Consider the following 16,579-nt stretch of genomic DNA (forward strand, 5'->3'; position numbering starts at 1 on the left):
ATGCCCAAGTGCAAAACCAGAAGTACTTGAGTACTTGAGTACTACCAGGTGTGGTCCCAAAACAAAACAAAACAAAACAAAGGGCTAGAGCAAGCAATAGTACAGTGGGTAAGGATGTTTGCCTGGCACTTGCCAACCTGGATTTGATCCCAGCATCTCAATCAGGCCCCTGAGCAACACTAGAAGTAATTCCTGAGTGCAGAGCCAGGTATGGTCCAAAAAAAGAGAAAAGTATTATAGCCAACTATTTTGGTTTATTTCCAATGGCAACCAAAGATATTAAATATGTATTTTTCCTGACCCATCTGCCTGAGAAAAAATAAAAAATCATCTTAGAAAAAAAGCTGGGGCCCAGAGAGATAGCACAGCGGTGTTTGCCTTGCAAGCAGCTGATCCAGGACCAAATGTGGTTGGTTCGAATCCCGGTGTCCCATATGGTCTCCCGTGCCTGCCAGGAGCTATTTCTGAGCAGACAGCCAGGAGTAACCCCTGAGCGCCGCCGGGTGTGGCCCAAAAACCAAAAAAAAAGAAAAAGAAAAAAAAGCTGGACAGTGGTAAAGGGTCTTGGGCACTAGGTAGTGGTTATTTTACTTCCATAACTTCAAATCACAAGCCCATTATTGCCTGCATTAAAAAATGTCAGCTAAGGTTACTAAATTGTTAGGGGGTCACATATAAAGAAGGCTTTGCTCAGGGCTTACTTCTAGCTGTGCTCAAGGTTAATTGCTGGAAGAATCAGTGGACCATAGGGTATCTCTCTGACCTGTTTAACAAATTTAGTGGGTTTTTTGGGAGGAGTGGGAAGGTTTGGGCCATACCCAGTGACGCTCAGGGGTTACTCTTGGCTTGGGGAAAAATATAAGACATAGGGGATCGAACCCAGGTCTGTCCTGAGTCAGCCACATGCAAGGCAAATGCCCTACCACTGTGCTATCGCTCTGGCCCCTTTTATGTGTGTTCTATTTTTGTTTTGTTTTGTTTTTTGGGGTGGGAAGGGAGCCACACGCAGCAGTGCTCAAAGCATACTCAGAAATCTCTCTGGCAAGCTCGGGGGACCATATGGAATGGCAGGAATCAAACCTGGATCTGTCCTCCCAGGTCTGCTGCATGCAAGGCAAACACCCTTTCACTGTGCTTATCACTCCGGCCCTGTTTAATAAATTTAAATGGAATTAATCACTTTTTTTTTTGTTTTTGGGCCACACCCGGCGGCGCTCAGGGGTTACTCCTGGCTGTCTGCTCAGAAATAGCTCCTGGCAGGCACGGGGGACCATATGGGACACCGGGATTCGAACCAACCACCTTTGGTCCTGGATCGGCTGCTTGCAAGGCAAACGCCGCTGTACTATCTCTCCGGGCCCTGAATTAATCACTTTTGTGTTAAGTATTTTATCTTCTTTACTGATAAAAGGGATGAGAAAATTTATGTTCTATAATTGAGTCTTTTTTTTTAAGGTTTTTAGGTCACAACTGGCGGCACTCGGGTTACTCCTGGCAGGCTTGGAGAACCATATGGGATGCCAAGATTCACCAGGGTCTGTCCTGTGTTGAACGAGAGCAAGGCAAACACCTTACCACTGTGCTATCGCTCCGGCCCCTATAACTGAGTCTTTTAAAGAAAAACTTCTTTTTAAAGTCTGGTGTGTGCTTAGTAGCATATGCCTTGTATAAATGAGATCTAAATTGGATCAGGGAACTCCCACCTTGCCCCCCCTCATAAAAAGGGAGAAGCAGCTTATAAAGGTTGAACAGCTTCCACAGGTGAGGGACCAGTTCAAGATGGCTTTTTTTTTTTTTTTTTTTAGTTTTTTGGGCCACACCCAGCAGTGCTCAGGGGTTACTCCTGGCTGTCTGCTCAGAAATAGCTCCTGGCAGGCACGGGGGACCATATGGGACACCGGGATTCGAACCAACCACCTTTGGTCCTGGATCGGCTGCTTGCAAGGCAAACACCGCTGTGCTATCTCTCTGGGCCCCAAGATGGCTTTTTAAGAATTTTTTTGCCCAAGAATTTACCTTCAGTTTGAGGCTCAACACACAGAATATTGTGGCTAAACAGGAAGGATATAAACTTAGGAAAGAATACTGTGGCAACAATGGCTGACAGCACTAGTTACAAGCTCTACTGAGTAACATTTATTTTAGTCAAATGTTTACTCCCTTCTCATACATATTATTACCTCATTAGAAAAAAAGAACCGCTTGGGGCCAGAGCGATAGCACAGCAGTAGGGTGTTTGCCATGCATGCAGCTGACCCAGCACGAACCGAGGTTTGATCCCCAGCGTCCCATATGGTCCCCCAAGTCAGGTGAGATTTCTGAGCGCATAGCCAGGAGTAACCCTTGAAAGTCACTGGAAGTGGCCCAAAAGCCAAAAACAAAACAAAAAAAAAAAAAAAGAAAAAGAACCACTAAAAGAAAACACACTGTTGACAATTCTTCTTAGCTGGTTCTTTTATTCAACACTTTGCAGGCGAAGGGATTGATGAAATATTCTTACCTTATAAATATTGTGACTATAAAAAGTACATCCCTGTCCCTGTACATAAGGAGTGAGAAAAGTACAGCAGGTGGGTCATATAAGGCCTGCAAAATATTGTGGTATGACCTGTTACATGACAGGGCACATGTCTTTTGTGTGAAGATAAAACCACTATACTCCAGAGACTCCTCACATGTGATTTTTATATTAATATGAATGGTAAAATTCTATTGTTTTGGAAATAATTTTGGGGGGGCAGGGCAATAGCACAGCAGTAAGGTGTTTGCCTTGCACACGGCAGACCCGGGATAGAGCCAGGTTCGATCCCTGGCATTCCTTATGGTCCCCAAGCCTGCCAAGAGTGATTTCTTTTTCCTTTTTTTTTTTTTTTTTTTTTTTGGTTTTTGGGTCACACCTGGCAGTGCTCAGGGGTTACTCCTGGCGGCTCTACACTCAGAAATCGCTCCTGGCAAGCACAGGGGACCATATGGGATGCCAGGATTCGAACCAATGACCTTCTGCATGAAAGGCAAACGCCTTACCTCCATGCTATCTCTCCGGCCCCGACAAGAGTGATTTCTAAGCAGAGCCAGGTGTGGTCCAAACACCAAAAAAAAAATTTTTTTTCCCCACCAATTTTCACAAATTCACACTGACCTTTGAAGTAGCAATTGTCGAAAGTTGCCACTCTGTGGGCTAATTGTGAGATGATGAGACAGGTAATTACACAGACGAGCTCCCATATAAGAGAAATTTGGGATAGATGTGGCCTTTCAAAAAGAAGAAAAGTTATGCATGAGACAAAAAGATCAAGTTATTAATGCAAACACAAACAGCAACATTCTAAAAAGAAAAAAAACGTTCCTTCTCCCAAATTAACCACACTGAATACAAAACTGCTCAAGTTTTTGGCAATTATTATGCATATAAAAATTAAGTTTAGTTTTTCTACCAAATTACACAAAATAGGGGGTAGGGCAGAGAAAAATACAAAGCAAAAAGTTCTCATCATTTAATCTGAAAAGTTTATTGACATTATCTGTTACTTTAGCCCATTTCTGCACAATATATACACAGCCATCCCACTAAAGTGTCTAAGTTATGGATAAGCTTCCAATGACAGACCAGTGGTATTTCTCAAGGATATAGTAGTCTAAATCAAGATCCCCAGGCTTCTGTTTGGTGTCCCTGGACAGCAATGTGTTTCATGATTCCCAAATAAGTGGTTGATGGTAAATTTATAAGACTGCCACTTGAGAATACTCCAGAAGTTTGGGGGGAGGGATAAAGAAATAAAAACAGGTTAACTCATTTCTAATAAGAACAAGAAAACAGAGCTGGAGCAATAGCCTAACTGCCCTGGGTTCATGCCATAGCATCCCATATGGTTTCCCAAGCCTGCCACAGTTGTAATTACTGAGTGCAGAGCCAGAAGTAACCTGAGCATTACAGGGTGGGACTCAAAAACTAAAAAAAGAAAAAAAGAGAGAAAACACTACTCAAATATGATATAATACAGCCAAAGGAGCATTCAAAAAGTTTTTGGTTTTGTTTTGTTTTGTTTTAGATCTTAAAGAATAGCAGAGAACGGGCCCGGAGTGATAGCACAGTGGCGTTTGCCTTGCAAGCAGCCAATCCAGGACCAAAGGTGGTTGGTTTGAATCCCGGTGTCCCATATGGTCCCCCGTGCCTGCCAGGAGCTATTTCTAAGCAGACAGCCAGGAGTAACCCCTCAGCACCGCCGGGTGTGGTCCAAACCCCCCCCCCAAAAAAAAAAAAAAAAAAAAAACAAGAATAGCAGAGAACACAGTTCACTATGTAATAATTAGGTGAAAGAAAAAAATAAATAAGACAACAAATAAAACACATCAACAGGTTAAAGATAAGGGGCCAGAGCGGTGGCACAGAACAGTAAGGCGACTGCCTTGCTGGCACTAGCCTAGTAAGACGGACGGTGCAGCGTCCCATATGGTTCTCCAAGCCAGGAACAATTTCTGAGTGCATAGTCAGGAGTAACCCCGGAGCATCACTGGGTGTGCTCCCCCTCCAAAAAATCAAAGATCAAAGTCACAGAAGTCATTAGTCAGAGACTAGATCTAACAATGGCCTATGACTACTACAACTCATTAGATCTGCTTCTAGTAGCCTAGAAAAGTTACTTCAACTGTAGAAGATATGAAGGTTAATGAGTTAATCATATGCCAAGTACTTAGCACTGGCTGGCACGTAATAAGCATTTTCTAATTATGAGCTATACTTATTTTTTATTCTTACTGTGCTCACATGGAACCCTGTACATCTTAAATCACCAAGGCAAAACATGTTTCTCCTGCTACCATGTCTGAAAGATGTGAAAATTCAAAAATCACATACCATTATGTTAGCCTAGTTTAAATTGTTTTTAAACAAAGGGGCCTCCACCTGCAGTGTCAGAGTCTCAGGAGCCACTCCCAGCAACACTCAGCTGAGAAATGTGGGAATGGCGGTCTAGCGCTCAGCTCAGCAGCACAGTTCTCAGGCCACTAGAACTGTCTCTGGGGAGAGGGGGATCATGAGGTGCCAGGGACCAAACTAAGAACCCCACATATGCTACCCGTTTTTTGGGGGATGGGGTGGGGGCATACACTTGATGATGCTCAGGGATTACTCCTGGCTGAGATCAGGAATCACTCCTGATGATGCTCAAGGAATCATATGGGATGCTGAAGATTGAACTGAATACAAGTCAAGTGTTTTATCTGCCCCAGCTGCTCCCCCTTTCATTTACTTTTAATACTATACACAATTTAAAGAAGGCCTAGAAAGCTTGTAATGTTTTTTTCTCTACAATACCTTAATTTTATTCCCAATGACAATATTAATTCCTTATTGTTTCTGATCATCCCTGGGGGTACTTAAAACATATTCTGGGCTGTGTGCTGGGGGACTGGCTAGGGGAGGTATAGTGGGTGCTAGGACCAAATCCAACATGGGTCAGCCTCAAACAAGACAAGCATCCTACCCACTATACTAACTTTCAGCCCGCACAATTTCAATTCTTGTCCAAGTACTAAGTTTTGGTTACACATATGAATTCAGAGTCTGTTTTTAGCCCTGGATCCCCAACTATAGGAATTTATAGAAAAAAAAAATTAAAAACTAATATTACCATAAAAGTGTTAATAAGGGGCCAGCGAGGTGGCGCTAGAGGTAAGGTGTCTCCTTGCAAGCGCTAGCCAAGGAAAGACAGCGGTTCAATCCCCCGGCGTCCCATACGGTCCCCCCAAGCCAGGGGCAATTTCTGAGCACTTAGCCAGGAGTAACCCCTGAGCATCAAACGGGTGTGGCCCGAAAAAAAAAAGTGTTAATAAATATAGAGGCATGAATATGATCCTGGTCTCCCTCAAGATGCAGCCACCAGCCTCAGACTCAGTGAATGCCACATGTGAGATCAGTCTGTGCTATCAGCCAACCTACCTGCTGATAGATGAGCTCCACAAGCTCTTGCAAAGCATCATCTGTTGTAACCCAGTCATTCAAGGTCTCTGCAAACTGTTCAATTTCAGTTTCAAAACTGCCCGGCTGCTCTGTAAGATGGTTCAAAAAGTCCTGAACATATTCTGATAGAGTCGGATAATCCTCACAACCATCTTCATAGGATTCCTACAGAGGAAAAGTTTTAAAAAAGAAAAAAAGTTTTCAATCACGTGGCTGGTTAAAATAAGGTGATTTCAATAAAGATACTTCAAATCATAAAATTTGTTATTCTCTTTGATCAAATTAAGTCCACTGAGCTATCCTTCTTCCTTGTCCAACAACTAAAATTAAAATATTAGAATTTTAAGAGATAGTTTAAACAAGGGCTGGGGCAATAATACAGAGCCAGGAGTAACCTTTAATCACTGCCAGGTGACTGACTTGTTACACTTCTACCTTACCCCCACTGTAATAACAAAATTAAGGTTTCTTTTTTTAATCTATTTGAGCTAGAATTTGCCTCAAAATGGAAGACAAGTATAATGTTATATAGCTTAATTAACTTTTTTTGGGTGTGTGTGTGTTTGGGCCACACCCAACAGTGCTCAGGTGTTACTTCTGGCTCTGTGCTCAGAAGCTGGGGGGCGGGGGCATATGGGATGCCAGGAATTGAACCCAGGTCCCTCCAGGTCAGCTCCATATAAGGCAAACACCCTCCAGCCCCCAGCTTAATAACTTGTAAGGCTATGGAGACTTTTGTTTTTTTGGTTTTTGGACCACACCCGGCGGCACTCAGGGGTTACACTCCTGGCTCTGTGCTCAGAAATTGATCCTAGTGGGCTCGGGGCACCATATGGGATGTCGGGAATCGAACCTGGGTCTGTCCCAGGTTGTCCGTGTGCAAGGCAAATGCCCTACCGATGTTCTATCTCTCTAGCCCCCAAAGGCTATGGAGATTTATTATACCATTCTCTATGTTCTTGAAGCTGTATCATTATGTATCAAATTATATATATATATATATTATTACAGGATAAATACTGAAATATCACCCTGAGCATTTTAGAATTTACTTAAGTTTTATTTGTTGTATAATAACTGTGCTGTGTTTGACATTCAACCCTTTTGCTTTGGACAGTGCTCAGGGGACAATATATGGTGCTGGGGAAAGGCCTTCCTGTCTCTCCAGTCCTGGAATTTGCCTTTCTCCACAAGGAGTCAAATTCCAGGTAGTTACAAGCAATGGGCACTACATAGTCTAGAGACGTACCTCTCTTGTTCTCCAAATAACTGGCAGAAGCTTAAAATCCAATGCTGATATACAAAGTTTATTGTAAAATTTTCAAATCAACCATCAACAATGAATTGGTTAAGCATGTTAGGAGAAACCACATGAAAGAATTCTAGCTGTTGAAATAAATCCACAAAGAGCAAAATCACACATTCAAAATTCTCTTCAGATAAGTCAATCTTTCCTTCACAGTTCTATTTCTGACACTGGCTGCCTTCTCTCTAGAAGTCATGTTGACTAGTAATTTTTATTTCTCTCTAGACATGAAAGTGGAACTAACATAAATTGTACTGGATTTCCTAAGTGGCACTTGGGTTCTGCTGCAGGAATAGATTTATGTGTCTGTGATATTCTCCTGACATATTCACTGAGGGAAGTTCACACAAATGTTTGTCTGATCATTGATCACTCAACTACACAAGTTAAATCACTCTCCAAAAATAAAAAAAGGCATGGACTGGAGCCATAGCAGCTAGAGCATTTGCCTTGGTCGAGGCCAACCGAGGTTCCATCCCCAGCATCCCATATGATTCCTGGAGACTGCCAGGCGTGATTACTGAGTATAGAGCCAGGAGAATGGTCCAATAAAACAAACAAACAAACTAACAATATAAACATTTAAAAAGGGCATTGATGTTGATGGACTACTAATTTATTAATCACATATGTGACTAAGTTAAACAAATAAATGCCCCTGGACTGATGACTATTACATGTTAAGGCACAGTGTTTAGCAAATTAACTTTTTTCTCAGTGGGTAAAGATTGTATCTTATTTCTTTTTATTTAATAAGTAATATCATTATTTAAACACCATGTATACAAGCATGATTGTGGTTGAGTTTAGTCATATAAAGAACAACCCCCCTTCACCAATGCAACATTCCCATAATCAATACCCCCACCTCCCACCCTGCCTGTATTTGAGACAGGCTTTCTATCTCCCTCACACACTGACATTGTTTATTTTTGTTTTTGTTTTTTTCTTTTTGGGCCACACCCGGTAGTGCTCAGGGGTTACTTCTGGCTAAGTGCTCAGAAATCACTCCTGGCTTGGAGGACCATATGGGACACTGGGGGGAGGGGTCAGCTCGTGCAAGGCAAACACACTATCGCTTGTGCCACCGTTCCAGCCCCACACGTTGACAGTTATGGAAGTTCTCAGTATAGTTAATTTTCTAGCGGCACTCACCACTCTGTGGTGAGCTTCATATTGTGAGCCGGTCCTTCGGACCCTCATCTCTGAGATTTCAATAATGTCTTTTAATTTTCTTTCCTTTTCTTCTTTTTTTTATTTTTTTATTTTTATTTTTTTTTTTGGTTTTTGGGTCATACTTGGCAGCGCTCAGAAGTCACTCTAGGCAGGCTCGGGGTTACCATATGGGATGTCAGGATTTGAACCAGGGCCTGTTCTGTGTTGGTCGCATGCAAGGCAAACGCCTTACCGCTGCACTATTGCTCCGGCTCATCTTTTATTTTTCTTAAAACCCACAGATGAGTGAGTCTATTCTTTGTGTCTCTTTCCCTCTGACTTATTTCACTTAGCATAATAGATTCCATGTACATCCAACTATAGGAAAATTTCATGACTTCAACTCTCCTCATGGCTGCATAATATTCTATTATGTATATATACCAGTTTCTTTAGCCGTTCATCTGCTGAAGGGCATCTTGGTTGTTTCCAGAGTCTGGCTATTGTAAATAGCACTGCAATGAATATAGGTGTGAGGAAGGGATTTTTGTATTGCATTTTTTTGAGTTCCTGTGGTATATTCCTAGGAGCAAATAAACTTTTAACTTTCTAGAATAATGAAACACATTCCAAATATAACATTCATGTATCTTTCTTACAAAAAGGATTAAAGTTTTAAAAATCTGGGATCAAATGATAGTTTAGCAGTAATTGCCTTACACGCAACTGACCCAAAACCAACCCTGGTTAGATCCCCAGCACCCCATATGGTACCCAGAGCCTGCCAGGAGCGATTACTGAGTACAGAGTCAAGAGTAACCCCTGAGGGCCCAAAGAGATAGCACAGCGGCTTTGCCTTGCAAGCAGCTGATCCAGGACCAAAGGTGGTTGGTTCAAATTCCGGTGTCCCATATGGTCCCCCGTGCCTGCCAGGAGCTATTTCTGAGCAGACAGCCAGGAGTAACCCCTGAGCAATGCCAGGTGTGGCCCAAAAACCAAAAAAAAAAAAGAGTAACCCCTGAGCGGTGCCGGGCATAGCCCCAAAACACCTAACTAAATAATGACTTGAGTTTCCTTTAAAAAAAAAGTTTTAAAAAGCACCCAGAGGGGCCGAAGCAACAGCATAACGGTCAGGCACGAAGCCAACCTGGTACTGACCCAGTTGAATCCCCGGCATCCCATATGTTCCCCAGCTTGCAATACTTTTCACTGCTGTATCCTCAAAGTGTTTATTTAATGACAAGTATTCAAAGTTTAGTTAATTGAGAAAGTGACTAGTTAGCCTCTTTTGGATATTATGGTTGCTGAAAAAAAAAATCCTTCACAGTAATAAAACCTTATCCTAAGAGAAGGAAAACAAGATTCTGCTGTTCTGTGATTGTCTTGAGAAAAATTGATGGGGGTAAAAGGGTAAATGATTACGATTAGAGAATATAAGAGTGCGGGGACGGGACTGGAGAGATGACACAGTGGTAGGGAGTTTGCCTTGCAAGCACCTGACCCTAGTGGTTCGAATCCCACATATGGGGTGTGTGTGTGTGTCCTATTCCACCCCCCACCCCCAACCCCAGTCCCCCACCCCTCACTCCCGCCTGCAGGAGAGATTTCTGAGCAGAGAGCCAGGAGTAACCCTGGGGTGTGGCCCCTGCAAAAAAAAAAAAAGAGTGGGGGGGGAGGGACAGCTGGAGCAATAGCACAGCAGGAAGGGCATTTGTTTTGCATGCAGCTGACCCCAGATTTCATCCCTGGTATTCCATGAGGTCTCCCCCACCCCCAGCCTGCCAGGAGTAAGCCCTGAGCTTCTCTGGGTGTACCCCTCCCCAGAAAAGTCATTGCTGATAGAACCAGGTGGATTTCCAAATGAATGAAACGCTAGCAATTCTGAGCTCACAGAGCTCACTCCCCATGTGAAGGGACTGCCTCTGTGCAGCTCCTCACAATTTTTGCAGGAACAAATAGTCTGATATGGCCAGAGCTCATGACTTCAAGACTGAAATAAATTGTAAGCATTATCAACTTGAAATGGTAACAGCAAAACCCCTTCTAAAGAACATTGAGCACCAAAGAAAAAACAATTGTAGGCTGCCCCTGAGCCATAAGCTTCCAGTTTGCAACTTTTTCTTAGGAATTAGCACAAGAAGAGCTGATGTACTGGAGGATTACAGAGGCTGAAAATGTGCCCGAGGCTCAAAGTGAAGCAATGGGGCTTTCTAGCCCAATAGTCACTACAACTATATGAAAATGGTGCAGAATTCTGGAGGGAAAACAACTGTACCCCTCATCTCATAAAACTGTCCAAGTCAATAGGAGCGATTTCTGAGCGCGGAGTAACCTGAGAGCCTCCAGGTATGGCCCCCCCAAAAAACAAAACAAAACAAAAATAAAAACACAAACACACAAGGATATCTATCTTTCAAGGCACAGACAGAAGAGCTCATTTCCTAACAGCCTAAAAGTGGATGCTACTAAGGATTTATCTACAAATAGAACTATGATATACAAAACATACCACACTGCCATGAAATTAATTCCCCTCCCAATTTCATGGAATTAATTTTGATGCTGAAGGTGATATAAAAATTATACACACATAACTTAATTATTGCAAACTTTGAAAGGGGTTGGGGCAATAAAACAGCAAGTAAGGCTCTTACTTTGTATATAGTCAACCTGAGTTTGAGCCTGGCATCCCATATGACACCCAGAGTCCACCAGAATTTAGAGACAGGAGTAAGCCCTGAGCAATGCTCGGTGTGGCTCAAAAACAAAACAAAAAAACAAACCCCAAAACGTTGAAAACACTCTAAACTCTTCCTAATCAAAGAGAAGCCTTGGAGAGTCAGAGAGTCAACTTTTCTTGATTTGGAATCTGGTGACCTGAGTATTTATGAAACTTAGAACAATCCTGTGTGTTCTATCTCAGCAATGTAACATATAAGAAAATAGGAAAGACAAAGCTCATTATCAGTCATTTCTTCTATCCAGAATGATTTCCACCCCACATCTCTGCAATGCTTTGTACTTTAGCCCATTAAGCATGGCAAATTCCTCTCTATATCCGAAATGTTCTTGGTGTTTCTTGCAGCTATTGAAGTGTGACCATTTAAAAACTTCCTATATTACAAAGCAGGAGTGCCACTACAGCAGTAAAAAGCTTGCCTAGCACACCACAGACCTGGGTTCAATTTCCAGAAGCCCATATGGACCCCAGAAATTGCCAGAACTAATTTCTGAGTGCAAAGCCCAGAGTAAGCCCCGAGCACCAGTGGGTGAAAGCTCCACCAATATATAAATTTAAAAAATTTTATTAAAAAAAGGAAAGTTTCTTACTGCCAAAAATAATCTTGAAAATTTTTAAAACTCTATTTACTTCTATAAATGATTTATCAAAACTCTACATTTCTCCATAATTATTAAAATGGGAAGCCCTTCTAAGAACATAAAGGACTCTTCTCAATATTTAAAAGCCAACCTAAATTATTCTTCAGCAAAATCACTCGTTTTCATCTTTGGGCCACACCCTCACGGGTTACTCCGGGTTCTGCACAGAGGAATCACTCCTAGCAGAGAGCTCAGGGGACCATATGGGATGGCAGGGATCGAAGCCAGGTTGGCAAGTACAAGGCAAACGCCCTACCTTCTGTGTTACTGCTCAAGCCCCCAAACCAGTTTCAATTTCCCAAAGCCACCAGTCGCTCTTCTTCAACTACATTATTAAAGAAAAAGACCAACTATCCCAACTTACAAATGTCTTAACCATCAACTCTGGACCCAGATCCATTATAACGGTTGACAAGTGCAGCGGTTTTTTTGTTTGTTTGCTTTTTGGTTTGTTTTTAGCATAAACTACCAGGCATTCTCCACAGAGCCTGAAAATTCCACCAGTAACCTTAAACCCAAGAACAGCTCCTCTCTCAAGCTTCAGCTCCCATCCCCTGGAACTGAAGCACTTTGAAGGAAACTCCTCTTTCTGAATCCCTTTTGGGTTCTTCCTGAGATAAAGGAAGAAGTCATGCATTTCTGGGAGGCACAGAAAGTCCCCGCATTATCTGGCTGATCAAAGTAGCAGACAGACAAGACAACCACTGACTTAGTCCACTGAACCTAGTAGACCTGGAGTGGAGAGAAAACGAAATAATAAATAAGAGAGACGCCTCACCGTGTAATTGGAGGAGTAGCCCGATGGGTAGAACTCGGGGGCGTTGGCGGACAGCTTGGACATCAACACCGGGGTGATGACCACCACCTGGGGTTTGGCCATGGCGGGCTCGGAGCTGGGCCGAGGCGCGACGGGATCCTGAGAAGCAGGTGGGGCTCTCGGGGTTCGCGTCGGGTCTGGGGGAGGAAAGAGAGGTGAGGTGAGAGGCCGAGGCCGAGGCCGACTACGGGCGGCCGTTAAGAAAAAGCCAGGAGCCTCAGGTTTCCGTGAAACCGAGAAGCCTTGCAAGGAAGGAACAATGGGCCGAGTGAGGAGGGACCTATCAGCCTCCTCAGGCTCATTGGGGGTTATATTTTTTTCCCTCTCTTTTAGGGGCTACCTCAATGAGGCTCCATTTCGGGGGGGGCAGTGGTGCGAACCCCTTTTCAGATGAGTTTTGCTTTTTCACTTCCCCCCAGGAAGGGCAGAACTCGGAGCCCGCGCACCCCACCCTTCCCCGCAGTCGGGGCGCACAAAGGATTCGGGCATGCCTCCCTCCCTCCATCCTGCACCTTCCACAGCTCGTTCCTTCCAGGCTCGGCCCCCAATCTCGGGGCTGCCCGGGCGCCGCTTTGGGGGGACGGGGGACGAGGAGGAAGAGAAGGAAGGAGAGAAAGCCCAGACGGAGTCCGCGCGCGTTGGGAGTAGCTGGAGGGGGGTCCCCCGCAAAGCGTTCGGCCCGGAAAGCCGGGGTTCCCTCCCCCGAGCCGGCCGCCTCGAGCCGCGTCCGTACCTGGGAGCGAGCGGGGCCGGGCGGGCCGCGGGGGGCCGGCGGGCGCCTCGCACTGGGCCGCGGGCGGCGGGGACGTCCGGGGCTGGCGCAGCGGCAGCGGCGGCAGCGAGCTCGGCGCCTTGGGCCGCGGCGGCCGCTCGTCCTCGGCGCCCGCAGCTCCGTTGGCGAAACCGCCGCCCTCCGGCCCGCCCCCTCCGCGGCCCAGGCCCCGGCCGCGCCCCGCACCGGGCGCCCGGTCGAAACCGTCCGACATGCTCCTGCGCATCGCAGGGCCTCGCTCGCTCGCTCGGGGAAGGCAGCGGGAGGACGCGGCTCACTCGGGCCTCATGGGCGGGCGGGCGGGCGGGCGGGGCGCAGGCTCGACGAGGCTCAACGAGGCTCCGCTAGGCTCGCTCGGCTCCTCCGCGCCCGGGCAGCAGCCGACGCCGACGCCGACGCCGACGCCGACTCCGAGCGAGCGCCCGCCCCCGCCGCCGGCTGCGCGCTGCGCCGCGCTCCGCTCCGTCCGACGCGCCCCCCGCCGCCGGCTCACAGCGGCCCCCCGCGGCCCGGAGGCCCGTTCGCGGCCCGGCCAGGCCCCCCGCGAGGCGAGGCGAGGCGAGGCGACGCGAGGCGACGCGAGGCGACGCGAGGCGACGCGAGGCGAGGAGAAGCACGGCGAGGCGAGGCGAGGCGAGGCGAGGCGACGCGAGGCGAGGCCCCAGGCCGGCGGGGCGGGTCTCGGCTCCACTCACCGGCGGTTGGGAAGAGCAACACCCGGGGGCGGGGTCGCAGGCCGCGCCCCGGTTCGCCGGCAGGTGCAGGAAGAAGTGGTGCCTGGAGGACCCGGCGCCGCCCACTGCAACGCCGACGCAGACACCGACACCGACACCGACACCGCGGGCTGCTGGGGAACTGGGCGGGTGGTGGGGCTCCGCACACACACACCTGCTACCGGAGCCGCGGGAGGCGGGGAGCAAAAACGGAATCTGAGAACGATCTTTTTTTTTTTTTTTTTTTTTTGGTTTTTGGGCCACACCCGGCGGTGCTCAGGGATTACACCTGGCTGTCTGCTCAGAAATAGCTCCTGGCAGGCACGGGGGACCATATGGGACACCGGGATTCGAACCAACCACCTTTGGTCCTGGATCGGCTGCTTGCCAGGCAAACGCCGCTGTGCTATCTCTCCGGGCCCGAGAACGATCTTTCTTACCTGCACCCCCGACCCCACCTGCAACGCTAGGTTGGGGTGGCACCTGTCGTGTCGTCTACAGCTCGCAGCTCTGCAGTTTCCTTGCATAGGTTCAAGAAGACTTCCTTGGGGTAGGAGAGTTAGCATGGAGGTTAGGGTGTTTGCCTGGCATGCAGGACGACGGTGGTTCGAATCCCGGCACCCCATATGGCTCCCCTCCTCCCAATGCCTGCCAGGAGCATTTCTGAGAGTACAGCCGCAGGAGTAAGTAATCCCTGAGTGATGCCGGCTGTGACCCAAAAAGAAAAAAATGACCCTTCGCCCTTCCTCCCAGAAGAGTATGCACGGCCCCCCACAAGCACCTCCGTGACTGGTCCTTGAGCATCATTTGGTGTGACCCCCCCCCTAAAATTCCCCCCTCTACATCATCTTCTCCCTCCCCACACTGTGCATGTGCAATTATGTCTAGAAAATAGTTTCTAAAAGGCCCAAAAATGAGGGGCTAAATTTTATTAAATGATACTTGACTTTACACCCCCAAATATATCATTGTAAGTTGTCACCAGCTTTCAAATAATAGAGCTGTTTTGGTTTTTTTTTTGTTTTTTGTTTTTTTTTTCCTGTCTTTGGTAGGAATCAAAACCCATCTGGACACATCTGCGCAAGTCAAGTGCACCGTGGTCACGTGGCTAGTGACTAACTACCGCGTTGCACACAGCAAAGTTACATTCTTCTGGGGTAAATTATTGATTTTTGCCTGACTCCAACAGTTTTTTAAAGCCAAGTGAAAACGAGATGGGGAAGGCTGCTTGCTGTTCCATGGAGACATCTTCAACTGTGCTGATGGTAGCCCTGCGGTTTATCAAGGTCTAATGCTTCTTGCTGCTATGAAGGGTCATTTTCATTAGAAATATTATTAGCTCTAGTTAATTGTTTTCCTCACTTAAATAAATGAGAAAGAAAATAGCTGTCACGAGGGAAGGCATGAATAAATGATTTAGTGTTGATTGTAGGCCCGACCAAGTCAGGGAAGGAAGTCAGCAAAAGTGGGTTTCCTTTGTATAGAGAGAATAGGAGCTCAGAAGAGACTAGGACTTGATCATGATTGCCTGTGTGATCTTGGTAATAGATTTAACTTTGCTGAGCCTCAGTTTCCTCATTGATAAATATATCAGAGACTGGAAGGATAGCACAGCAGGAGGGCCCTTGCCTTACATACTCCTGACCCATGTTGTATCCTCAGCATCCCATGAGTTGACAATATTTTTGTTTATGATATTTTTGTTGTTTTTTTTTTTGGGGGGGGTGCTCAAACTCAGAATTACTCCTGGAAGTGCTTGGACGACCATATGTGATGCAGAGATGGACCATGAGTCACCTGTATACAAGACAAATGCCCTACCCATTGTACAATCACTCTGATCTGAGGGAGTAATCCTGAGTATTAGAAGTCTGCCCCAAAGAACTTAGATAAAAAATAAAAGGGATCCAAATTGGAAGAGAAGTCAAACTATCATTTACAAATCATATGATAATATACATGGGAAACCCTAAAGACTTTTTCTTTCTTTTTGTTTTATTTTTGTTTTTGGGTTATTACTGATGTCCTCTTTCAAATTTGTCAAAAGTTGCATTAGATATCTTGCTGGTCTCTCATTAGGTGCATATATATTTAGTATTGCGATTTCTTTCTGCTGTACATATCCCTTGATTAGTATGTAGTGTCCATCTTTGTCCCTTACAACTTTTCTGAGTCTAAAGTTTGTGTCATCATATATTAATATGGCCATCCCAACTTTTTTAAGGGTGTTGTTTGCTTGGATGATTTTCCTCCAGCCTTTGATTTTTGAGTCTATATTTATTCTGACTATTCAAGTGTGTTTCTTGTAGGCTGCAGAAGGTTGGATTCACCTTTTTGATCCATTTTGCCACTCTGTGTCTCTTAATTGTTCCATTTAATCCATTGACATTGAGAGAGATGATTGTCATGTGAGTTAATGCCATATTTATTTATAAGATTGATGTGTCTGTTGGTCTATCTTGTCTTAAAGTAGGCC

General features: G+C 45.7%; 1 protein-coding gene across 1 annotated transcript in view; it reads right to left on the bottom strand.

Annotated features, from left to right (window-relative positions):
- Positions 1 to 13,623, bottom strand: part of PAIP1 (poly(A) binding protein interacting protein 1) — a 30,384-nt gene extending 16,761 nt beyond the window's left edge. The window contains exons 1-4 of the mRNA XM_049768243.1: positions 13,352 to 13,623; positions 12,580 to 12,755; positions 5,939 to 6,124; positions 3,140 to 3,252 (exon numbers count right to left, since the gene is read on the bottom strand). Of these exons, the coding sequence (XP_049624200.1) occupies positions 3,140 to 3,252; positions 5,939 to 6,124; positions 12,580 to 12,755; positions 13,352 to 13,616 (740 nt within the window). The 5' untranslated portion in view covers positions 13,617 to 13,623. The remainder of the gene's footprint in view (positions 1 to 3,139; positions 3,253 to 5,938; positions 6,125 to 12,579; positions 12,756 to 13,351) is intronic.
- Positions 13,624 to 16,579: the final 2,956 nt, after the last annotated feature.

This window comes from Suncus etruscus, chromosome 2 (assembly GCF_024139225.1).
Source record: "Suncus etruscus isolate mSunEtr1 chromosome 2, mSunEtr1.pri.cur, whole genome shotgun sequence".
Classification (NCBI taxonomy): domain Eukaryota; kingdom Metazoa; phylum Chordata; class Mammalia; order Eulipotyphla; family Soricidae; genus Suncus; species Suncus etruscus.